The following is a 27213-nucleotide window of genomic DNA, read 5'->3' as shown; positions in this document are numbered from 1 at the left end:
CTTTCACTGCTTTTAAGAGACACAAAACCATGAGAACAAAACCTTAAATCACTCAAACTTTTGGATTATAACGCCAGAAAAGCCAAAGCTAGTCAGCAGATTCCCTCATTTTTGAGGCTGCAGCCCAAAATTCAAGATAAAATATGCAGTCCACCACTGCTGGAGAAGAGATTCTGTTAAACTTTAACAACTCCAGGAGTCTGTAGATGGTAAACTCTGCTCTCATCAGTAACGTGGGTGGCAGATGGAAGAAATGTGTCACCGCCACCTCAGCAGATGCCTCTGCTGTTCGTATACCTTGATGAAGAGGAGAGATAATTCTGCATAGGCATCAAACTGTCACATTTACCTCTCATTACTGTTTTTATTAGTGGGGATGCCAATACAAATACAGTATCCAATAGTAACAAGCATCTCCATGTTTCATATTTTTAAGGTTTAGGTGCAGTAAAAGCCTAATCTACTTTATTGTCCATATTAAATTGGACAATTCAAAAATGTTTTGTTATATGCTGGAAAGAAACATGATGTGTTGGTTAACTTGCGGGTCAGTTGAGTGCAGTTGACTTATTAGAACAGTGTTTTCCAAAGTTTTTTCCACAGGGATCCACTTTTTAAAAATGACAAACCAACATGTCACAATAAGCCGTATCAATAAAGGAAGAGTTCGTTCGAGCATAAATGAACTTTTCTGACCATTTTTACTGCCATTTCTGCATCACCTTATATCATCTTGACATGGTATTAAAACATATGGACGTTATAGTTTAGAAATAAGGAAATGTATTAATTTAGGCTGAGTTAACAGGACATCTCACCGTTTTTATTTCCACTTATCAGGACAACAACATCGGACATTTTAGCCTACTTCATATATGAGACAAAGTAAGTGCATTTAGGCAGAATTAACAGGCTTGTGTTTTTCCTCTAGATGCATTTTAGATGCTGCAGATATAAATCTTAAATTTGCAGAATTTCTTCCAAAGTGTTTTATTTTTGGGGGTTGGGGGGCCCAAATAAAATCTCCTGTGGTGCATCTGTGGGTCCCGACTCAGTCTTTTTTATTGAATGACTGCATTAGAAAATACTGGGCGGGCGGGTCAAGCGACAAAGCAGCAGTTGGAGTAATTTATTAATAACTTCTAGGAACATTACATGCCATAGTCCACCATCTACCCCTAGGTTTATTCTATATACATATACGTGTCTTCACAGACATGGATGTAAACATCAGCTTGACCTGGCAACCACAGGGCGGTAATTCTAGTTGTTCCTTAATTTGTGTGTGAGGAGTCAGAGTTTGTAAGATAGCATTGTTGATTAATAGCTCTGTGTGTGTATGAATGAACGTGATGCAGACTGTATGTGTGACTGCACATGTGAGTGTACAGTAGAGGAGGCAGGAGGAGCTGCTGGGATATAAAAGATGTTCTGCTGTGCTGTTAGAGTGTCTTCTGGCTCAAGGACTGACTCTGTGTGAGTGGAGCTGAATCACTAACATGCCCACACAGATCACATCACCCAGGTACAAGCTGAAAGATGCTGCCCTTGGAAGAAGTCAGTTCTTTCTGCTCTTAAATACTCATCTATTGTACAACAGCTGTGGACAGAAGTACGCTGCATTAGTCAGGGGGAAAAGCTATGAAAACGTGTTGTTTTCTCTCTTGGGTTTTATTTTCTCTTCTCTTTTTTTTTCCGTTCCTCTCCCAGTGCTGGACTGTCCAGCCTTGACACTTCAGAGCTCCCGAAGCCTGGACGCCCTGTCCGACCTGAAGCTGCAGCGGCTGGAGGCGGAGCTGGAGGGGGCGCGGCACGAAGCCCAGGGGGCATGTCAGCGCGAGGAGGAGCTGAAGGGGGAGTGTGAGAGGCTGAAGGAGGAGATGAGGATACTGCAGAACAGCCAGAGGGACAGGGTTAGTTTGTTATTTTAGTCCGCTCACGGTGTGCAGTTTAAATTTAAACACGGTCAGAGAAGCAGTTGACCCCAGTACTCTATTATGACGCTTTCCCTGAATTGACCTTAGCAAGAAGTGTTAAAGGACCAGTGTGTAGGATTTAGTGGCATCTAGTGGACAGTTTGAAGACTGCAAACACCTTCCATCACCCTCCAAGTGTGTAGAAGAACCTATACTGCTCATTCTAAGGCAACACAAATACAACTGTTCTTATTTTCAGGTAGATTATACACTAATGAAAACATGGTTATGAGCATTATATTCTATTTTTGCTATTTTCTGCCAGTAGATCCCCCTAAATCTTACACACTGGACCTTTAAGAGAAATGTAAAGGTCAAATCTATCTTCAGACAGAACACTCATAATGTACAATCCTGCACAACTTCAGAAAAGCTCAAAGCCTTTTTTGGAACGCTTAATGCCAGCAAACTATTTAATCCGCAATAGCCACTCATGCCAAAGAAACAAAGGTTAAAAAAAGAAAATTCAGTCATTATCTACTCACCGTCATGCCGATTGAAGGTCAGGTTTAGTTTTTCTTGTCCACAAAACACTGTTTTCAGAGTTTCAGAGAAAAACAGCATTGCAAACAATCAAAAAACAAAAACATAAAATTCCTCCATACTGCTCATCTGGTGTAATCCAAGTCTCCTAATGCACCAGTGTGCCAAGTTGACTTGAAAGACGTCATTTGCATGTTTTTAGCTTAAATCTTCACTGTAGATCTTTAGATTGGAGCCATGTTCACGTGTGCGTGCACACCGTCTGAACTGAGCATGTGCAGACGTAAGTGAACGGCATGTCAGGGCTTTTGGTGATCCGAATTACACCAGACAAGCAGATTGGAGGCATTTTATGTTTTTTCTACTAGAAAACTGGTCAACATTCACTTCTATTATTTGTGAGATTCTGCAACACTGTTTTCCTGTTAAACTCCAGCAGTGTTTTGTGGACTAAAAAACTAAACCTGACCTTCAATTGGCATGAGGGTGAGTAGATAATGACTGAATTTTCATTTGTGGGGTGAACTGTTCCTTTAAGGTGTGGTTAAATTGGCTGTAATTGTAAATGTTTGGAATAACAGTGCTTAAAAAAAAAAAAAGTTTATTATCACTTGAATCTGAAGTTGGCTGGCTTTAGAGAGCTCTACAGAAAGTTTCAGCTCATTGGTTATCTGTCCTGTCACTTTCGTCACTGTCTTAGAGCTGTCCCTCTGTGGCAAACACTTCATCACAGGTTAGTTAATGACAGTAGAGAGGAAATGACATTTGAGCTGAGTGTGCCTGTAGATCAGAGTGAATCAGACAAGAGTCTTAAAATTGGAGTTTAATCTGACGACTTCAAGGACTGCCAGGAGCAGAGACTATTTTAATGTTAATAATTCACATAAATTACATCTGTGCCCTTGATTCAGCCCACAACTTTACTTTACTGTCCCTTTTTGCCACGAGTTTGATGTGAGGATTGATTCCACTCTCATGGCTTTGTGTTAAATATGAAGCTACAGCCAGTAGCCGGCTAGCTTAGCTTAGCATAAAGACTTGAAACAGGGGTGAAGACCTGGCTTGGCTCTGTGCAAAGGTAACAGAACACATAACCAATTGTAAAACCACAACTTCACGTTTTTGTGCTTCAACTTTAGCATAGATAAAACAAACAAGATAAAAGGTGTGTAATCACTGAGCTGTAGAAGTGTTGCTACCAATTAATTAATTCATTTTGTATCTATGATTAAATTAATCACCAACCATTTTGATAATCGACTAACCTTTTCTGGTTTCCTTACTCTTCTCTGACAGTAAACTGAATATCTTTGAGTTGTGGACAAAACAAGACATTTGAGGACATCATCTTGGGCTTTGAGAAATATTTTCACAATTTTTTATGAGTCAATTAATTGAGAAAATTGGCAGATTAATTTACAGTAAAATAAATGTTATTTGCAGGCCTGCCTGTGACAAATCTTTGTGTAAAGCTAAGTTAACCAGCCCCTGGCAGTGCACATATATTTATCCTACTGACAAAGAGTGGTATCAATCAGTCTCAGTTAAAAAAAAAAACGATAATAACTCATCATGTCCAACTCTTCCTTAAAGGGACAGTTCACCCTACAATCAAATATACATACATATATTTCCCCCCTGGCCTGCAGTGCTATTTATCCATTAGAACAGTCAGCCATAAAGATGTCTGCTTTTTCCCCAATATAATGGAACTCAAAAATAGTGTTTCTTTCCAAAAATCATGACCCAGTCACTCAAGATAATCAACAGACCTTGTTCTGAGACGTTTCATGGAGGAACTACTTTCTTTCCGGTTAAAAGAAAGTAGTTCCAGTATATAATTGTGCATATTTTGGGGTGAACTGTCCCTTTAAGTTCTTCTTTAGCAGTCATTAAAACAAGAACAAAATCTGAAACTGCCCGATAAAGTAATTCCTCTCTTTGTTGGAGAAATACTGCTGAAGATTTGGGCCTTTTGACTGACTTGATCCACACACATAAGAGCTCAAAGTTGCACATGTATACGCACACAAACACGCACACAACATGAATGAAAACGATCAGTGACTGGAACCTGTTTCCACACACGACCACCTCCTTCCTGACGACGTTGCCATCAAACATGTTGTCTCGATCGGCTCATGCTGTCAGATTTTGTCCAATATTCTACCAGCACCTGCATGCTAATCTAATTTCACGCTCTACTTCGGCAGGAAATGACTTCTCCGTGCAAGCAGTGTGATGTGGAGTGGATAAAGAAGGTGGGAGACGAGCAGTAAGTGACCACAGCCGATCTCTGGGAGGAGGGAGGGAGGGAAGGAGGGGAGGAAATAAGACAAGGAGCGATGGAAGGAGAGCAGGAGTAAAGGTAGTGATGGAGAGGAGAAATGTTTGACTCTTCTGTATCTTCATTCTCCTGCTGTGATGTGCTCAGGTTGACCACCAGGGGCCTCGTTAGAACCCAGACAAGTTCTCCATCACTGGGTTCAAACTCAACATTAACAGAGAGTCCTATCGGTTCTGCACACAAGCTGCATTTACTATAAACTCTACAAGACATATAAGTGCTCACTAGAACCATAAAAAGGGTTTCTTCAGCTTCTTGGCATAAGAGAAACTTTCTTGGTTCCTGGTTCCACTTGGAACCCTTTCAGGGAGTTTTACCTTGAAACCAACATAAAGAGTTATACCTAGAACTTCTATGGTGTAATGGTTCCACCCAGAACTCTCAATGGGGATCTATCCAGAACCATTCTACCTTCCAAGGATGCTAACAAGCATCCACCCAGGGGTTCTACAGAGAACCCTTTTATATATCAAGGGTTTTATCAAGAACACAGTCAGGGGGTTCTACTGACAACCATTTTATATTCCAAGGGTTTCATCTAGATCCCACAAATGAGGTTCTACTGAGAACCTTTTTCAATTCCAAGAGTTTTATCTACACCAAACTCAGAGGGTTCTTCCAAGAATGTGTTTAGATTCTAAGGGTTTCACTGAGACCAGTTTTATCTAGAACCCATACATGGGGCTGTACAGAACCCTTTTTATATTCCACACACAAGGACTTCTATTGAGAACCCTTTTAGATTCCAAAGATTTTATCTAGACCCAACCCATGAAGTTCTGTCAAGAACCCTTTTATATTCCAAGGTTTTTTTTTTTTATCTCGAACACACTCAGAGGGTTCTATCAAGAACCTTTTCATATTTTAAGGGTTTCATTTAGAACACACTCAGGGGGTTCTACCGAGAACCCTTTAATATTCCATAGGTTTTACCTAGAACACACACATTCAGTGGGTTCTACAGATTAACCTTTTTACATTCCAAGGATTTTATCTAGAACCCACCCACGAGGTTCTATCAACCCTTCTATATTATAGTTAAAAGATTTCAAGGATTTCAACAATCTTTGAGGAACTGTTTCCTCCAAAAAGGTTCTCTGAAAGAAAATAGTTCTTAATGCAACCCTTAGTCTGACAAAGAACAACTGGCAAAACCCTTTTCTTCAATAAAGGATTCTTCAGAAGCAGATGGTTCTGGGTAGAACCTCAGCTCTTCAGGAAGAACTGTCTTGGAACCCTTGTTTTTGAGTGTGTTCTACATGTGCATTCATCTGTAGCTCCACTGTTTGTTGCTCAGGATCAGTGTGAGCAGTAGGGGGCAGTGTTAGCACAGTGAAGGACACCCGTCTGTCCATTTCCTCATGTCTCTGTGCGTTTGTTGGACATCTCGTCTTTTCTGTGCGTTCTGTCTTTCATCTCCTCACACATGAAACATTGTGAAGATCCTGCACTCGTCTCTGTGCCACTTACAGCCAACACAAGACAGGGATGTGCTTAACTTGTGCTGAGAGGAAGGAAAGTAGCACATGTTGGTGTCAAACTGCCCCCAGCCAGGCTGTTTACAAGGTGTTACAGGTAGAAAAAAATAGAATAAAAAAAAAAAAAAGTAGAAACCACAGCAGGTTGGGCAGCTGACTCCCACACAATGAAACCCCAGAAGTGTTTCGATGGGGAGAAAACTGAAAGTAAACGGCGTGTCAGTGTAGAGCGTATTTTTTTTGACTGAGTGTGTGGTGGAAGCCTACTGTTTTTTCCAGACCTTGGTCACCTTTTGGTTTTACTCAACAATATCACTCACTCCCACTGAAAACTCTATACTGCGTTTCCTGGTGCTTTTTCTTGTAATTGGGCCCATTTAGTGTAAACTGCACAGATTTATGGAAGATCTTGTATGTGTTTGTTAGTGGAGCATATTAACACGCCACTTTTGCCCTAATAATCGTCAGTAATACATAATCTGGAGGAGAGTCTGTTTGGGGAAGTTATTTGAAATTGAGGCTTTTGTCAGTAAACAAGTTTGACTGTGAAGCTTCCAAGGCTTCTCGAGTGAAATACAGGCAACTTTTATCTTCCATTAGTCACAAAACATTCTTGTTTTTGTAATGTTTCACCTCTTCATCACTTATTTCCTGTCCTTCCAGGGTTTTCATGAGTTCTTAAAGGAGAAATCTGTGTATATTTACCATAATAAATTTTAAAAAATTACCATGATATGTCATCAGAGATTAAGGAAACAGACTAAGTTGAAATATTTGTTTCTCTGTCAGCAATACTTCAGCTGCAGTGTTCCTATTAATTTATGTTCCAGCCTGTAGCTTGTGGTATTTGGTGCCCATTTCACATAGTTAGAGTTCAAATTAATGCCAAATGTTCTACAAATGAGTAACTATCTGTTTATGAGTCATAAAAAAATCGTTACTAATCTTTTAGAAGGATTAGATGTTTATAACGGTTAAATTGAGCAATATGTAAATGTAGTTTGGCAGACAGTCACTGAACTCAAACTCCAGAGTGTTAACTTTTCATCGACAGACAACTGATAGTTATAAACAGCTAATTGGGTTACAGTGGAGGACAAGTAGCTTGTTATTGTCAAATTACAAAGTTGCACTTGTCTTGCACTCCTGCAGTATTTCTGCAGCCTGCCTGAGCTTGCCCGAGTCTGGAGAACCATAGATTGTACATTAAATAAGGTTTCAACCCATTTAATATACGGCCTATGACTCCAGCTCGCTATTTGGACTGCTGTACTCAATTTTAAAAGTGCAATTGTTAAATTGTTGTTTAACAGGTCAGACTTTTCAGTAAAAAATGTGTCCTGGTCCGTCTGTAACAGCTACAAAACAAAACCAACATGGAACCAATAATGCAAACTCTGCAGCCCAGTCAGATCTAATTGGAGCTCTCACACAACAAGTAGAAATCCTCCAGAAATATATATTTATGGAGGATTAGTATATAGTTCTGAGAAAAACTTGTCAGTCAGGTTCAATGTTGTGTTAACATAATGAGCTAAGCTAATGTTAGCGCATCACGTCAAACTCAACGCTTAAAAAAAAAGACTTGTAAAAAAAGAAACACAGGTCCGTGAACATATCAGAAACTATCTTGTGAAATGTTTGGGTCCACTCTTTAATTCGTTGTACCATAACAAGCTGTATTTCGTGTTAAATTAGACAAAAAATTTAAATATATTCTTTATTAGTCAGTTAACAAACACAATTATACAGTAATAAAATGTAGCAAGTGTACTTTGTATGAAATTTGACAAAAAATATAATTATGTTCTTTATTACACAGTATTAGACCCTTTATGAGACCCTTATTAGGATTTATTTGTGGGTAATTGTTGACACATTGCAACAGAACTGTACTGTAAACTAAAGTGTATTATTTGCCACAGTCAGACCCTTATTAGACTTTTTAGTTTACAGCACAGTTCTGTTTGCTCTAATTCTCTAATTGTCTCTACTCGGGGTATAGTTGTGTTTGTTTAATGTCTAATAAAGAACATATTTTTATTTTTTTCTGATTTGATACAAAGTACGGCTTGTTATGTTTTATTAGTGTACTGTCTCTCAGATTCTATTTTGTTAGTCATTTCATACAGTGTGTTACTACGATATGAATTCTAAACAATAAAACTGTACATTGAGGTGTTACTATATGAAACCACACCAGCAGTTAATCAGATTTTCCTTCATGGCCTCTGTATCAAATCAGTCTTAAATTGCATTCAAAAAGGTCTTTAAAAGTCCTCAATTTTATTTGTTTGAACCTGCAGAAACCCTGTTTGTTTTGTAAGAAACTGCGCAGTTTGTGGCTAACTATACAACCACGTCACATCTTTCATGACTACATTTGTGGAATTTCATGTGCCTCACACGTCACTAATGATACGTGATTGAGCTTCCCTCGCCAACCACAAGCCACACTGCTGCAGACGCTGGGAGCCACCTGGCATCAACCCCCCCGTCCTCCACACTTCAGCATGCGCAGCTACTGACTAACCCCCTCCTCAGCTTTCAGAAAGTGAGAGCTGTTTCCAATAAATCACGACATGATGAGTTCGAGTTGAAGTGGACTTCAAGTTTCTTGTTGGAAATTCAAAAAACAACCAATGAAGTAATGACATGTTTAGAAATTTAATTGAGCCTGTTTTTTTTTTCAAACTATTAAGTGTAGCTCTTGGAAGCCACCGCAAAAATAAAGCAAAACAAAACGCTTAAAGTGAGCAGGTAGCAAAGCTCAACACACTGACTGTTTGGTGTGAGAACAGTTTGACACCTTTTTGTGTTTGGCTGAAAGTGCTTCATGCATGTAGCAGAAGCAGAGTGTGACAGGGTGTGGACTGCAGAGTGTGAAAAGCCCCTCATACTCCCCCCCCACCCCATGAGGGCAGAGACATGATGCAGTTTGTACGTTTCTTTTAAGAACCATGAATATACTTGTTCCAGAAAATACAACCACACAGCGACACGTTTGTAAGAATACGCGGCAACACTTTCTCTTAAGTTCATGTCTATAATGCATTATAAGCGCAGACATAAGACATTATAATGCCTTCGTAATGCTTCAATATTTAGAATCCGGCACACCAACTTCTAACAAGTTTTATAAAGTATTATAAGTGGTGGAAGTTTTATAAATGCTCATAATCATGCATGACAACTTATAATACTTTACAGATGTTGTTGTAAATGGCGGAGATTTTATAAACATTCATAGTCATGCACAACAATTTCTAACAAGGTTTATAAAGTATTATAAGTAATGGAGATTTAATAAATGTTTATAATCATACGTGACAACTTATAATACATTGTAAATCTTATTATATGTGGTGGAGATTTTATAAATGCTTGTAATCATGCATGGCAACTTATAACATGGTTTATAACATATTATAAGTGGTGGAGATTTTATAAATATTCATAAACATGCATGGCAACTTATAATCAGGTTTATAAAGCATTATGAGCGGTGGACATAATATGTTGTAAGTTCAGCATTCATAAAGCTTTATATGTTTATAAGTTACAGAAGTTCTGTATGTGGCTTTATGACTAAAGTTATGGCAGTTATAATGTGCTGTGTAACCCATGATCGACATCTTTTACGCTGTTGTTACTTCGGCATAAAGGCACAAAGCATTATGAATACTGAGGACAATATGTCAACCATTTATAATTCCTCATAAACGTTGTTGTAAGTTGTCATGCCTGATTAAAAACATGTATAAAACCTTAAAAATGCATTATAATGTTGTATGAATGTAGTTACAATGCATTATAGACATGGCCTTCACCTTGGCATGGAGGTATGAAGCATTATGAATGCTGAACTTATAGAAAGATTAATAAAGTATTATAAGCGGTGAACATGATGTATTATACATTGCCATGCATGATTAAAAATGTTTATAAAGAGTTTTGTAAAGCCTTATAAATGCACTATTATGTGTCAGTAATGTGCTTATAATGTATTGTAGACCTTCAGAGAAAGTTTTATTGAATATTAAAACGGCCACATCATACTGACCACAGCGTGTTCTAAGTGTTTCTCCGCGAAGGCCACGTGGTTAATGTGAGCAGCTCCGGGGGGGTTTGAACAAGAGCGTTTAATAGCCGACAAAGAGGAGCTCAGATCTCACAGGCAGCTGCAGTGATGGCTCGCTCTTTTGAAATGTCTGATCAGATCAAAGGTCAGATTTCAGCCCACACTCTCTTCACTTCATCTCCCACACACACACACACACACACACACACACACACACACACACACACACACACACACACACGCACACTCACACACACAGTATATATACTTATGTACATGATCGATTCAGTGGCGCGGAGCTTTCATCAATGCTGCATCGGCATTATCACACCCCTCCTACGCACTGTAAGGTACTTTGTACAGTATGTGCGTGCACTTACACACATTAAGGCAAAGAAAAAGGAAACAACGTGAAGCAAATGTGCAAAGTATTTTTAGACATACAGAGACAAAAACAAACAGGGGACCTGCTAGTTTCACAGATAAATAGAAGCCCTGTTAGGTTTGTGCCTGCATGCACTCCAGTGCAGGTGTTCACACATCTGCTTTACTACATGGCACCATGAGTGAGAGAGGTGTTGCACCCTGACCCGGGTCTCTGACACAGTTTGTCAAAACACTCGAGCAAAATTGAAACGTGAGATAGCACACGTGTGAAAAAGGAAGAGGTGCATAAATTAAATCTGTGAAGAAATTCAGTATTTAGCGAGAGCCCAGACAGTGCAGACAGTGTTGAGAGTCATCTGAGAGTAGTGAGGAAAGGAATTACATTTAATGGGCGCTTTGGCGATATCAATATTATCCTGCATGCTCCACCCACCATGCCAGTAAGTAACATAATGATTGTTATTTTCCTACTGAAACACTAAATGCATCTATATCTTTGCAGGAAGCTTTTACCGAAAGCCTCAGATGTGCAGCATGCGCATTTTTACTACATATGACCGTGAATCATTTTGGTGTCAGTACCAGGTTCCACCAACTCGTACCACAAAGATGGATGTTGTTTGTTGTGAGGTGGGGGGATGAAAGGGGGTTTGATACCCCACTCTGTCTGAGTCATAGCAGCCTGGGTGGAAAACTAGGTGGGCTAACCAGTGGAGGTTATGACTTATGAGTTTCAGGGTTTTTTTTGAAATTGTGAACTTACTTGAAATGGGGTCCCTGATTTTATTTTAGATTAATTTCGGGGGATAAACTTGTATAAGTGCACCCTGGTTTTAACCCCTTAGACTCTGCCAATGCCTACACAGGTATTATTACTTACTGAGATGTCATTTGAAATGGTTCATATCCCTAAAATCTATGCAACCTAAGCTAAAAGGTTAAGTAAGCCAATGAAATGTTCTAATTGACAAGAGTGGTAAAATTATGTCATAAATAGAAACATAAACAAAATATTTCAGAGTTATTTGAACCACATTCATGTTTCGTTATATGAGATGTGCTCATTTTTATGAGCAGTGTGCAAAGGTGTTTTGATAGTTTCATTTGCAATAGAAATATTTCCCCAGTGTCTATACTGGTATTTTTGCTTTTTCTGATGTAATTTCCTGAATTATTTAAAAGCATGCAAGTTTATTTATATCGCACCTTTCACAGACAATAGTCACAAAGTGCTTCACAGTCAAAGAAATAAGATAAAAGATAATTCAAATAAATACAATTAAGATAAAACGCCAGGGAGGGCAGATAAAAGCACTAGTTTAGAATATAATGTGATTCACAAAAAGCCAGCTCCTTTAAAAACGTCCGTACAGTCCAAAGATCTAGATATTATTTATTGAACTATTATTTGTTTGGAAGGTTTGGGGCTGCTGATTGGAAAGAACGATCTCCCCGAGTCGTGAAATGTGTCTGATGAACAGTTAAAGGAGTCTGAGTGGAGGATCTGACAGCTCGTAGTTTGGGGTTGTAGGATGTCAATAACGTACTGTAGAGGAAGGCCATGTAGAGGCTGTAAAACAGAGCAATACCATTTTAAAATTAATTCTATAATTAACAGGAAGACGGTGCAAAGGGGCTAAAATAGGCGTAATATGTGTGGATTGTGTTCAGAGCCTAGCAGCAGCAAAGAAAAGATAATTGCAGTAGTCTAAAAGTGATGAGATAAATGCATGTAGCATCTTCATTTCATTTTTTGACACAACTGACCTAAGTTTGGCTCTGCTCCTTAGATGAGAGAAACATGATCAAGTCAGCATCCTTATCTAAGTGTTGAAACTCATAGATTGGTCAGAAATTACACCAAGATCACGCAGACCAGAGGGGCAAGATGAGGATAGGGTACAGCTGTTCTGTCAGATCTTTGGCTGAAGGGTGTCAAGATTTCAGTTTTGTCCACGTTTAACTGCAGAAAATAATTTGCCAGCACAGACAGCTTCTGAAGCTCATCAGGTCGAAATGAAACGTACAACTTGATGTCGTCGGCGTACAAATGATACGACACGTTGCTGAAATGACTGATTATCTGTCCTAGTGGCAGTATGCAAGTGGAAAATAAAATGGACTCAGTTGATTCATGGGTCGCACCACTGTGCGAGCAATGTCTGACACAAATTCACACATGAAGGAAACCAGATACAGTGTAACACCTGTTAAACTAGGTCAGAAAAATGAATGCTCCAGTTATTACAGCCTTTATTTTAGATCGATTAAAACAGGATCTGGCAATTCATGATCTCTCTGTGGCCATTTTGGGGAAATCCTTCGACGTGTTGTGCCATGTTTTGTGCTGCAGATAGTGTAACAAAATGATCACAAGTGTACAACATGATGACGCGAAACAGAAGTCTTTGAGCTGCAAAAAAAAAAAAAGAAAAAAGAATGCTCTAGTTATTATGGTCTTTATTTTAGATCGCTTAAAACCGGATCTGACAAACAATGATGTCTGTGCAGCCATTTTGGGGCGGTCTTCCGGCATGTTGTGCCACGTTTTGTACAGCACATCATGACATCATCACAAGCGTACAGCATGATGACAAGAAAGTCTTAGCTTTACGATATTAAAGATTAAAACAAACTTAACTTATTAAGTTAATTTCTAGTATTTTCTTTAAGGACACTTAAATCTTTTGACTTGAAATGAGATGAGCTGAATGAATGGATGTGTATGAATTCATCATCAGCATATTAGCATATTTCCCAGTGTGCATTGATTGCAAATTTTGATTGATTTGTCTGTAATGGTTGTTAGTGTGACTGAAGAGTTGTTGGTTCAACTTAAAATATTAAAATTATTCATCACGTTTTGTTGTGTACAACTGAATTAATGTAAAATTTATTTGACTAAAATAAGTTAATTTGTTTTTAATCACGACAAATTACTTCAATGTGTCTTTTCAAACTCAGTAAACTTAAAATTTTAAGTCAGACTGGAACAAATAAGTTTATTTTTACAGTGGGGTTAAAAATTATGCAGGGAAGCAGCACATAGTGTTGCGGTTGACAAGCGTGTTTTTCAGTGCACCACTTTGTGTATATCTGTAAAATGTAAAGAGGAGCGGGATGAGACTATATTTCAGAGGGGAAACAGGCTGTAATTAGTGCAAAGATAATATGCAGTGTTCCTCTAGTACATACCCAAGTAGCAGGCTTACACACACAAGTGGAAAGACTCAATTAAGTTTGTGTGCGGGTGTGCTGGGGCACGTATTTTTAATCAGACAGTGTGTTTTATTTGCTGTGTAGGCAGGATACATAAGTGTTTCTTTTTTCTTTTTTCCTCTTGGTGCTGGCGTTGCAGCGAGAATTAATATCTATTCCTATTTATACAGAAGAAATCCCCAGGATGTGCATATGTGTTGTGTACCACTTTTTTATCTGCCACTATCTGTGTGCAGGAATGAGCTGAGTCACATTCCAATCAACAAAGTGGTTTAATTGGTTGTCGGAGGTGCTTTATCAGATCTGAGTGTGGCAACAATCCGGTACCCGGGCGCATCAAACGCTCGTCTCTCGTCTGTTTGTTTCCATTCGTCAACAGCAGCAGGTGCTCAAGTTATTTTGCCAACTTTTGACCTTTTTTCCTTGAACTTCTGACTATAGATATTAAGTTAGTAATAATAACAGTCATAACCGGATGTCGCAAAAGTACAGATCCTTCACTCAAGTAGAAGTACAGATACTCGTTATGTCCTGCTACAGCTTTTCTCTTCTTTTTGTCTCGTTCATCTTGGTACATCTTTTGTTGTTTCCATCTTGTTATGTCTCATAACATCGTTCTCGTCTCATTACGTCTTTTCTGTCGTTTTTGTCTTGTTACATCTTTTTACATTGGTTTCGTCTAAACTAAAGCAAGAAGCAGAAAGTTCAGATATTTGTGTTAAAATGTAGGGAGTCAAAATAAAAACTGTCAGAAAAAGAAATACTCAAGCAATGTACAGGCAGTATTTGTACTTAGTTACTTCCCGTCTCTGTTAATAGTGATGACAGATCTTTTTTGTTGGAGGTAAGCAAGTTTCTTAGTGTAGCACATTTCACACTGAAACTGCTTCATGATGATGCATGAAACATTTTAAAAGATAAAGAAAAACAGCATTAAAAGATGCAAATTAAAAGAACAGAAATGTGTTTAAAGAAAATGAAAACACGAAGAACAAGACATGAATACAGGATAGGAGGGCAGGATGGTTCATCATGTGATATTTATTGTATGTGGTTAAGAGAGAGATTCAGATTCAGCACGGGTTGCATTATGGCGTTTTGTTTAGATCGAAAGAGGCAGTAGTAGTTAGTCACTGCCAGTGCCAGCTGCCCTCAAATCTGATAACAGGCAGCTTATCTCAAATGTCGAACCAATTTATCATAAACTCCTCAGCCTTGACCTGAAATTTACTCATTCCAGTGACTGCAGTTGTAGATTAGCGAGATGTGCAAGATGTGAAACCTTGAGATCTAACTTGACATCTGTTTAGATAATCACTTTATGCTGCGAATGACAAGAATGTATTGCACCAGCCAGTTTTGATTTCATGAATGCAACAGCAATGCACAAACTTCCAAAGGATATTAGACTATTAAACTCCGTGTTTTAAAGGGTTAGTTTGGATTCATGGAAGTCGCACAATAACACAAACTAACCATCTGAGGCAGCATTAGTCCAGAAACTCCTGTGTTCTTCGAGAAAAGGCTGACAACAAGTTAAAGTGGTTGCAAAATTGTAAATATGGTGTACGCTCAAACTGATATCGTTTTACGCCTCCGTGCTGCAGCTGTGAACTGAGGCATTAAGTTTTCAGGTTGTCGCTTCCGTTCTTGTGAACACGATATCTCAAGAGCACCTTGAGGGAATTTCTTCAAATTCTGCACAAATGTCCCCTTGGACTCAAGGATGAACTGGTGACAATTTGGTGGTAACCTCTTTGTAATCGCCAACATTTTTATTTATTTTGTCATTGTCTCAATTATTATAAGAATTCTTGAGGTTTGGCCAAAAACGTATCTTTTGAGGTTAAAGCGACCTTTGACAACCAAAATTTGTGGTCAAATGGTCATTCGTGCCAAGTTTGAAGCAACTCCCTCAAGGAGCTCTGGAGACATCAAGTTTAACGCCCTTTTTTCAAGATTTTTCACATATTGTGAATTGCAGAGGTCCTTCAGCACACAGTCATGAACGTGCACCAAAAAAATATTAAGATGATCGGTCCAGTAATATGCAAGATTAACAGTGGACAAGCTTGAGGTCCGTTGGTCATGCAGGTACAAACACAAACTCGCAAGGCTTACACCTGCTAATACGCTGGCTAATATGATAAAGTGATCAAGTTTAAAGCTACAACAAGGAGTTTTTGACTGGTTATGAAACAGTCACAATTTAATACTGATCCCTCTATATGTATTTTCCAAGATAAAGTTACAGTGAGTCATATGTTAGCCAGTAAAAAGAAAGAAGGATGAGGTTTTTTTTTTTTAGATATTTATTTTTAATGTCATATTTTGTGGTTATGACGGTGGAAACACCACTGCTTTTGTCCACAGGGTCCTCCAAAATCAACAAAATATGACATTTCCTTGTAGTATGTTACTCATATGTTATATGAGTCTGGATGAACATGGATGTAAATTGCATCTTGATTGGTTGGAGGAGGCGTACAACTACGGGGCAGTAATGCTAGTGTTGGTGGGGTTTTTGTTGGCCAAAATATGTTTAACTACTGACCCTGTCCACAGCTGTACATTGCTTAGCTTCCTACACCGGTGCTCCTGCTGCCTCTCCAAATTGGGAGCGTGCCAACCACCATCTATAGATAAGTTCCTCATACAAGCCCGCAAAAAAAAAATCTGAGCCATCACATTCAGGTTCAGCGGCAGGCAGTGCAGAGCGTAAAAGTTCTCAATTTGAATTTAAAGGCGGTCAGACTTTGATATCCTCTGTAATTTTGTTCATTTGTCGCTGCATTTATAAAATAATCAAAACTGGCTGTTGTTGATACGAGGAATTACTCACACTGGCAGCATAAAATGATTATCTCAACGGATTTCAAGTTAGATTTCAAGGTTTCACATCTTGCACATCTTGCTAATCTACCACCGCCGGTGGTGGGATGAGTAATTTCAGGTCAAGACTGGAGAGTTTCTAAAAAAATGGTTCAACATTTGAGATAAGCTGCCTGTTATCAGATCTGAGGGCAGCTGGCACTGCCAGTGACTGACTACTACTGCCTCTTTCGATCTAAACAAAATGTCATAATGCAACCCGTGCTGAATCTGAATCTCTCTCTTAACCACATACAATAAACCTCACTCTTTATCCCCTCTAAACTGCTAAAGATATAATGCCTTATATCTACTTGTATAATGTTGCCTCGCAGTAATTCATGTTGTGGGACTCAGATCAGTTTCGAGCTAATGAGTTGAGACAAAGTCAGCTTGTTGCCATGGGTAAAAGACACAGGAGCATGTAAACCAACCATCCTTGTTTACGGTTCTTGAAATAGAGTTGCTCTGTCAGTACGGCCCCTGAGAGAGTCATGACACATCTTGCATGAAATGGTGTGATTTTATGCACTTCAATTATGCGCTGTGACTTACACTCTAAAAATATAAGCCTGTAAGCCTCTCAATTAGTCGGCCTGATCTGTGTCAGTGCTGCAGAGCTCATCACTTTACAGAGGAGATGAAGATCAGTGTGTTGCATGTCTTATATCATTTTAAAAAAGCCTTTGATTAACTTCCATCAGCGCTGTACATTTTGATGATTACACAGAGATTAAAGTGTTTGTATTCTTATGCTGTTGTAACACATTAATATTCCACCAACATTGTCGTATTGTGTAATGACAATGATTATGATAATTACATAATTGCCTCCCTTCCTGCTTCCTCCAGGGTGAACTTGGCTCTGGCCTACACAGAGTTAACAGAGGAGCTGGGACGCCTCCAAGCACTGAGCTCCAAGCAGACGGAGATCCTGAGGAAAGCCTCGCAGGAGCAGGCTAGTCCAGGTTAGCAACCACAGTACACACATAAAATATTGTTTATAAAAAATCCTGGGTCACTTGAGTAAAAGTGAGTGATACTACGGAAGCTGAGATCCTCTGTGCTGGTAGAGGTTGGACCAAGTCACAAGTCAGTCTCAAGTTTTTGCACTGAAGTCCCAAGTCCCTGCTTGTTGGGGACCCTATGCAAAATGTTGTGTGGGGGCCCTTATTTTGCAAAACTATGGTGGGGGGACTTCAGACCCTCTACGCTGGTCTGGGGGCATGCATTTAACATTTGAATGCATCAATCTGGTGCCATTTGAGAGGAAAAGAGTAATCAGTGAAAAATTATTTTTTCTCTCAAAGTCAAATCAAACATCTCAAATAGATCCCAGCGATTTAAACCTACAGAAAATGATGATAAATGGGAAACAGTGCAGCTCCCCTGCTTCAAGATGCTCCTCATCATCGACCAAATGTGTATAAATGAACCAGATTCAAACATTAACAGAGCACAAATGGATGAAAACTTGTTATCCAACAGGCCCAGCACCTCTTCTGTTCAATCAAATCCATTCATAATGCAATTTCCTAATTTAACTAAATCGGGTTACTTATTCCAGATATGTATTTTAGCAAATAGCATTTTCGCAAGATGTGCTAATGTGAATTATGTAGACAGAGCTTCCTTACTGATCTATGGACTTACATTACACTTCGGGAGCCCTGTGCAAACACATAGTCCTGGTCCTAAAGTTTAAGGTTCAAGTCCTGAATATGTCATAATGTAATTGTAAGTTTCCAGTCTCACTAATAAGCTGTTAAAGTTACTGCAAGGAACCTTCATATTGTGTTGATTCTGGAGGCCTAAAGTGGTGGTGCTTCCATCGTAATGACCACAAAATATCATCAAAAATAAAATTATTTAAGTGACAATCTCCCCCTGCTACTTTTTGACTGCCTAACAAACAAGTCACTGTAACTTTGACCTGGAAAACGTAAACACGGACTCGTTTCATTTGATTTCAAGGAGACTCTGACCCGATGACAGCCATTATGAGCTCAGTAGAAATAGCTGATCTCTTGCAGATGTTCTCGTTAACTTATGCAGGTCAATTAGAGGAATCAGTAATATAGTGAGACTGTTTCATAACCAGTTTAAAAATCCTTGCAGTAGCTTTAAGTTTGTTTGGCATTTGCTCACTGACTACATTAATATTAGCCTTGAAGCTCAAAGTTGTTGCGTTTCCACCCCTAATTTTTTATCTGCATGTTTTGCATATTACAATTCATGTTCGGTTGACCACCTCATAGTTTTTGTTTATGAACAAAATTACCTTTGGTATGTTTTTTCCATCTGGAGCTCAGTAAAGTGGTTCTTCGTGGTTCTTTCCTGTAACTTGATTACATGCTGTTGAACTGGTTCAAACAAAGTGGATCTGGGGATTTGGGGGAATTGTGTGTTTACATGAAATGAAGGGAAATTAATTGATTCATTAATTCACACTTTTTGAATAACGTTCTTTAATCTTTGGACTTGGTGTAAAGTATCAGGTGTATTCAAGTCAAAAGGCTCAAATCCGAGTCATCTGGTTTTGTCAAGTCAAGTTTAAAGTCATCAAATTTGTGACTGAAGTCTGATGGGAGTCCATGTTATTTGCAGTTATTCTTTTATTACTTTCATGAGTTAATTGTTCCATTATCAAGAATACAAAAAGGCCGATTTTTCAAGATAACAAGAGTTTATCATGACAAAACAACTTGCGCTTCCTCCAGATCACATGATAGTTATCAAGAACTCTCACTGACCTGTGAAGTTGCTGGCAGGCTGCTCCTCTCCATAAATGCCAAGGACTTATTTGAATGTTATGAATTTAGTAAAAAGACCCAATGCAATCAGTTGTTGCAGTCCGCAGCAAAGCATGCAGCTCTGTGCTCCTGATCTCTGATACACAATATACAGAAAGACATAACAGGAAAACAGCCTGTTGTTTTCTCAAGATAACAGGTTGGTTATAAAAAAAAAAAAAAATTAACTTGCGATGAAAATAATTTTCCAAATACTACGTAAGATCAAGTATGCTAGATTATCAAACAATAGTTAGTTAAATAATATTAAATAAATTACAAGATTTCACTCTTATATGTAGTGAAGTGGAAGAATAAAGTAGCATGAAACAGGAATACTCAAGTAGCCTAAAAGTACCTCGTTTTTTTAAAGTTCTGTATTTAATTAAACGTTCTATCACTGAGATGCTCGGTGAAAGAGGATGATGCAATTGACAATCACATTCATGCATAAAATTTAACATACTTTTTTTTAGAGAGAGAAATGCTGGTACTTTGTAAGATTAAATGTAATTAAAATAAAATACAATTAATACATTACTGTAGATCTCTAATATTTTGTCTGAGCCATTGTGATGGCATGAAAAAAAGGAACTTGTAGTCGTGATTTGTTGCCTCAGTTTTCTCACTTATAAAGAGTAGTAGTAGAAACTTTGAAGTGCTAAACAGAAGCAACACCTTTTTCTTCCTGCACACGCATTCACACACAGCTAATGTCTCACGACTGCGCTTCTACTACCCACCACAAACCAAAAGGCAGCACAGGCATTGCCCTGACTGAACTGTGATCGCACAAACTGGAAAATCGGCTTGCGTAAATCAACGAGAAACAACGGGAAAAATACAGAAACCCCCAAACTGCATTTGGCGTTTCCCTGAGGTCGCGTCGTGTCACATTAATGCAGAAAATGTGACTTGAATGGCACCTCTGCTTAATTAGTGACAAGATCGCTCAAGTGATGTGATTGCCTCTCGGCTATCTTTAACAACAAAACAAATACTTCTCGTGAAATGTTGAAATAATCAGCGAAGTGGGAATTTGTGCAGAGCCATAAAAATTCTCCTGGGTGTTTTACACTATAAGAATGAGCATAAACTGACTGTTTCCTCTTCATTCTGAGGCTCAGGGAGTGTTTTCGAGCACAAACACCCCCTCCCCTTTTAACACCTCAACCAACCGGCCAAATGATGTTTCCTCTTTGATATGGGAAGTGGAGCTGAAGTGGTGACTGACTCATCAACATGTCTCATAATTACACGAAACACTACAACTGTACAGATCTCAATCTTTTTATGAATACATAGAGGAACATAATGTGCATTTCTATTAACTCAATATCTGGAGCATCGTCTGTCGGAAACTGAAGCTTGTAAAAAAAAAAAAAAAAGAAAAAAAAAACCTGTTGTGCATGAAATGTATTATGATAAAAATGCTACGAAGCAAATTCATTGTCAGTAAGAGAAGTGGTGAACCATTTTCTTCTGCTTGTACTGGAAATGGTTTCTTTCTCTTGTGGAAACATGAACATCACACCAATGTACTAAATATTTCTTTCAGTCCTGTTTTAAGTCATTTTAAGCTGTTTTAATGTATTGTGTGTCTTTATATTTGTTCAGAAACAATCTTTGTTATCTTTAATGAATATTTTCTATCACATCACATGAAAAAAAATAGGCAACACGCAAACCAGGAAAATGATTTCTTAATGGAGCTTGCTCTGTGTATGGAGGTGTTGTCATGTTGATGGAGGGACGGGCCTCCGATAAAGAACACTATGTTGGAAGTACACTATTGCCTTAAACCATGATGAACAGTGCCAGAACAAAAGTACATGAAACTTTATGTACTAGGGTGTCCACATACTATTGGCCATACGGTGCAGTGACAGGTTGCCAGACTTTCCGGCAGATGTGTTTTGACATGTTGTTTGTTTTGTTCCAACAGTCCAGCGTCACTCTCCCATCCACCACCAGCGCCACTCTCCGGTATCCCAGCGCCACTCACCCATCTCACAGCGCCATTCTCCAGTCCCGCCTCCGCCACAGCACTCGCCGATCCAACAGAGACGCTCGCCGGTGCTGCAGCGCCTCTCCCCTGACATGCACCGCCGCTCACCCCTGCTGGACGTCAACGACGGACCGGCCTCTTACTCTTGCCGGCCGCCCAGCCAGCACCTGCGGGCCAGCTTCCAGGGCCGCCGCAGTTACTCCGAGGTCGCCGACCCCTCAGCTTACCAGTGCCCGCCCCGCTTCTCCCTGGACCCCGTCTCCACCCTGCCTAAGCCCCGGCCCTACATTGAGAGCTACTCAAAACAGCAGCCCCAACACGTGGGGTCTCCTCATGGCGGACTGCAGCACAGAGGTTCCCAGTCTCCCCATCAAGGCAGCGCAGGAGGAGACGGTGGCCTTGGGGAGAGCTCCTTGCGCCACTCACGAGAGATGCCGTTCCCACTGTCCGAGGTGGCCCACCTGCATTTTGAGCCGCCCCCTCCTACCACGCCGGCGCCCCAGCCTCCACAGTCCTCTGAAGATGAGGAGGAGTGGACCTGCCCGCATCCCATCAGCCCGCCACGTACGCTGGGCGTGCTCTCCGCCGCAGTGCCCAGTGGAGTCATGAGAGGCCCGGCGTCCTGCTCAGCCTTCCCCATCCCTCAGAGGCCTAACACCCTGAGCTGCCACCCGCAGCCAGGCTACATGTCGGCGGAGCACGCTCAGTCCTGGCCCTCCATCAATGTGAGTTCAAACTTGTGTTTTCATGTGTCAAACTGGAGTGTACCAGCTTGACGTCTGAGTGATTTTGAAACCATGAAGCTGCAGTGAAAGTTTACCCTGTGTCACTTTGTCACAACTGAACTTACTGAGCTGCTTCACAGAAAGCAATGTGTTTAGCCCCAAGACAGTTTCCACTGTGCAGCTTTTTCACACTGAATATCAAAATCATCTGAAGACTTCTGTCTTCACTGTGTCTCTTCCTCATTCTTAGGTCCTTTACAGTAAATGTTCAGCAGAACATGGGAGTGAGATGAGAAGTTTGACAGTCTAAAGTCTGTTTCTTTATGCTAAGCTAGGCTAAAACATCTTGACTCCAGCTCCATACTAAATGCACAGCTATACACCATCAGCATCTCTAATGCTCTCCTGTGTGTGTGGTTTTTTTTACCTGTACAGTACATGAGCAGAAATGTAAACACAGCTATTCTGCTTTTAGAGTTAGTGAGAGTTGGGACTATTTCTTGCCTGTACAGAGACCAAAACTTGTACTCACTCGCCAAATCTGGCAGTCCACAGAATATATGGATGACTGGTCTAACTCTAACTTAAACAAACAAGATACATCATGTAAATTTAACAGATTTATAGGTCTTGCTACTGTGCAGTAGGTGTATTTTTAGACTTGTGACAGAGCCAGGCTCTCTGTTCCCCTGTGCTTTTCAGTCTTTAAGCTAAGCAAGACTGTCCTTGCAGAAAAAAATGCAGCATCAGTTGTTTCAGAAAATGCCTTTACGTTCAAGTGACAAACCCCTCTAGAAGCCGTGGGAATTATAAGTTTTGTTCACTGCTACCAAAGGAGGAAGTAGTGCGATATCAAGACATTCATTGAGAGACAAGTGTTTGTTTCCTTTAACCTTTTAACCTCATTTCCTAACCCCTAAGGATTTTGAAGTTACTCTCAACTTAAAAATATGTTTTTCTTCTTGTTCCCACAGCTGAATGTTTGAGCTTCAGTGTACAGAACAACGTTCATACAGAGTTTGAAACTAAAAGGCCGTTTTCATATTCATATACTGAAAGTGCAGAGTTTCTCTGTTCTCAGAGAATCATGCCCGAAAGCATGATTTAACCTGGTCCTGGTCCAATCCTGGTCCCGTATTCAACTTGCAAAACTATGACGTGGAAACACACACTTTACAGGAAACATCTGTTGTTCAGCACTTATTTATAGAGTCTGGAAAAGGAGTAGAAGTCATTTCAAGATTTAACAAGATAACTGAGTTTATCAGCTGCAAATTATTATTCAATGTAGAGCTATTTATATACATGTTAAAACATTTCAGAAGGTGATTTTTAACCTAAACTAGAAATTAGGGATAAAACAATTATCGGTTTCACAAAAAAAATACAATGATTAGTATAATTATTTCAAATTTGAATTAGCATTAAGCCCATGTTTGATAATCGTGCATCAAAAAATCATAAAGAACATGATGCCGTTTCAAATAACTGAGAGGTTTTCAAAATAAAACTTAGTGAAATGATTCCAGTGCGTGTATCAGCCCTTTTTGAACACTTTCAACAAATTCTGACAACACCACAGCAATAATGATAACTAGAACAACTTTGGTTACTAAAATCATTATATGAAATTTTCATACTGTTTCATCTCAACCAGGATCTCAATGTTAGAAGTTGTATTTGCTCGTAAACCTAACAGCAAGTTGAAACTGCATATTAAATAGGTTATAATCATGTTTAATGTACAGACACAGCAGAGACAGGCAGGCTGCAGGATTTCCGAGCACAGGATGTGCACATTGTAAAAACTGACAAAAACAACCAACAAAGAGTCCTCCACTGTAAGCTGATCAGCTGTTTATAACTGTTAATTGCCTGTCAATGTAAAGTTAAGCCCGTCATCCTGAAAACAAAAGCCCACCGCTCTGAGACTTTGGAATTAATTTGAGCTCTGATTGATGTGAAACAGACATAAAAAACAGGGTTTTTTTAGGGTTAGGGTTAGACGCTTGTTTGGTTGTAGCATTCATGTCAAATGAAGACAGTATTTCAACTTATGTTTCCTTGATGACACATCATGGTCATTTTGTGTTTTATTAGAGTAAATATATTACAGATTTTTCCTTTAACTTTAGGCTTAAGGTTAGAAAATACTAAATATTTGTAACAGTGATTACAACAGTTTTGGCACTGACACAAATGACGCTGTCCTGCAGATATGGGCATCAGATCAGAAAACACTTATGCGCGGCTCTAGAGGGCAATTCCACAGGAAACACATTGTTTTTCTTAAATAAACTCTGTGATTAACACACAGACATGAAACCGATATCGATCTTCTCATCTCACTCTCGGAAAGAAAGCAAACTAACATATTTCCCAAGATGTTGAACTATTCCTTGAGCCTTCTCGTCTCCAAACTGAACTGAATCAGTACCTGGATGAGAGTTTCCACCTGGTTTTACTACCAGTCGAGGTCTTTCACGACACAACCCTGTTGTGTAAGTCTGAAGTGAGCATTCACCAAGGAGTGATGCAATTTCGTTGCCTCCCACGGGATGACTAATACTGTACAACCCGGTGAAGTGAGTAAGTTGAGGACCTCATGTGATTTATCCTGATGTCTAATTGTGTGTTTGTGTGTGTACCTGTCTGTGTGTGTCTACCTGTCTGTGTGTGTGTTGCTCTGCAGCTCTGGATGGAGACCGAGGAGAGCGACATGCGAAGCTGCCCTCTCTGCCAGCTGATATTCCCCGTCGGTTACCCTGACGATGCCCTCATCAAGCACATTGACTCCCACCTGGAGAACAGCAAGATCTGATCGCCATGGCAACCAGCCCGCACACATCTGCGCTCTCCTCTTATAGATTATGTAAGAGATTGGCAGACCCGGCCAAATGGAAAGTCACATGTCGAATCACAGGCGATCCAGTCAGCTATGTGCGATAATCTGTAGGTAGGGACGCAAAATGGGCGCAGGGGGCCTGTTTTTATTTTGAAAGTGCTTAAACACGGGTCGGCGTCTGATCGTGCAGAGTCCTTCACCGATCGCCCCTTGAAGACAGCTCTGCCTGTATAATCAATGGCTCTGGTCGCTGCTGTTTTGTTATGAGTCTTGTTGTGTGGTTTCAGACAGTTTCAGGTGCCGTGTTGTTTTTCGCTTCACAGTGTAGTACACTTTGATTTAGCAAAGTAAGCCAAAGACGAGGTACGAGAGGCAGGCTGGAAGGTTCAGGGGCTCTGCATGTCAAAAAGTTAGTTTCAGTGTTCACCGGTGAATGATCAGGGAGATCCGAGGCATCTTTTTTTAAACAAACTACTCTCACCACTTAGCTTTAAATACTGTACACCTGCTTGGACATTTTCTATCTCTCACACACACACTACAGAATATTTTGCAGAGGATTCTGTGCAGTACGTGCCAAGGACAGTGATCTGGTAGAAGCTGGCTTATTGAAATGATCCGACAGAAGTCATGTGGGATGTTGATTAGTCATTTAAGTGAAGTTTTTTAGTTTTTGATGCTGAACTAAGGGTTTAATGACACTGTGAAGGAATTCTGACTGATTGACTGTCGATCAGGGTTTGATGCCAGTTCACATTCACTTCTCTACGGCTGGGTTGCACCAACAAGGATTAATTTTTAAACCTCATTAAATGATGGTTTAACTTTGAGCTATATTAACAAACTTTTTTAAAATTAACAAACTTAAAATGTAAACATCTCTTTAAACTTCAGTTTAGTTTATATTGTAAACCTAGATTAAATTTAATTCTGATGCAGTATTAACTTTAAACTTTGGGAGTTTTGACTGTTAAAACTGCTGCCTCAGATGGATTCCACAAACTACTCAAGTTATTTGAAGAAAGTTAAGGGGCAGACTCAACCCAAATGAGTTTTATGATGCATCTCCTCTCTCTATCACTACTTTTGATTGATTAAAACAGTCTAAGAACAACTGTTGTTGTCCATTTTAAAGTCTTATGTCAGTTGGCCATATTGCTCCATTAATTCAGCAAAAGTTTTTCTTCAAGGAGGGGAAATTACGACTTCTCTGCTGAGCCATCATGAGAAGGCTAACTAACGTTTTAGCTAGCTAGCAAATCATGTGACATTTTCTTAATGTTTGAGCTAGCTGGCAAACCATGAAATATTTTAACTTTTTATCTAGCTACCAAATAATGTAACATTGTGTTAACTTTTACGCCAGCTAGCAAACAAGGCAATGTTTTGTCAAACTTTTTAGCTCGCTAGCAAAGACTGTGACATTTTATTAATGTTTTAGCAAGCTACCAAATAATGTAACATTTTGTTAACTTTTTAGGTGGCTGGAAAACAGTGTAATGTTTTGTTATTTTTTTTTTTTAGCTGGCTTGCAAACAATGGAACGTTTTGTTGATGTTTTAGCAAGCTAGAAAACAATGGATCATTTTGTTAACTTTTTAGCTAGCTAATTAACAATATAACATTTTGTAAACTTTTTACATAGCTAGCAAACAATGTAACATTTTCTGAGTAAAAACAGGGCATCTGAAGGTTAGCAGTTTCCCCCAGTTTTTATACTTACAAGATCCAAACAGCACTTGAATTTATTTATTTATTTATTTGTTCATGTATGTATTTTAATTTGGGTAAGCCAGCAACTCAATATTGATTAAACTATAATTTATGTTTACATAAAAAACTTGGATTTGTTAAATGGAGATTAGTTTTGATCTGAGCAGCAGAGGTCCGCTTAGTCTTAAATTTGATTTACTCATTTTAAACCTTTTGAACTCTGATTAGAACCAACAGACTAAATTAATCTTTGTTGGTGCTACCCGGTCTAAAACAATGACGTATGCC

At 39.3% G+C, this 27213-nt stretch overlaps 1 protein-coding gene across 1 annotated transcript in view; it reads left to right on the top strand.

The window, feature by feature from the left end:
- tbkbp1 (TBK1 binding protein 1) overlaps positions 1-26519 on the top strand; it is a 92043-nt gene extending 65524 nt beyond the window's left edge. The window contains exons 6-10 of the mRNA XM_084740209.1: positions 1711-1913; positions 4673-4734; positions 17695-17810; positions 21580-22367; positions 25060-26519. Of these exons, the coding sequence (XP_084596335.1) occupies positions 1711-1913; positions 4673-4734; positions 17695-17810; positions 21580-22367; positions 25060-25188 (1298 nt within the window). The 3' untranslated portion in view covers positions 25189-26519. The remainder of the gene's footprint in view (positions 1-1710; positions 1914-4672; positions 4735-17694; positions 17811-21579; positions 22368-25059) is intronic.
- The last annotated feature ends 694 nt before the right edge of the window (positions 26520-27213 follow it).

Source organism: Lutjanus erythropterus, chromosome 17 (assembly GCF_056507025.1).
Source record: "Lutjanus erythropterus isolate fLutEry1 chromosome 17, fLutEry1.hap2, whole genome shotgun sequence".
NCBI lineage: Eukaryota > Metazoa > Chordata > Actinopteri > Lutjaniformes > Lutjanidae > Lutjanus > Lutjanus erythropterus.
The sequence above is the reverse complement of the archived record's forward strand: the minus strand, read 5'-3'. Positions and strand labels throughout refer to the sequence as shown.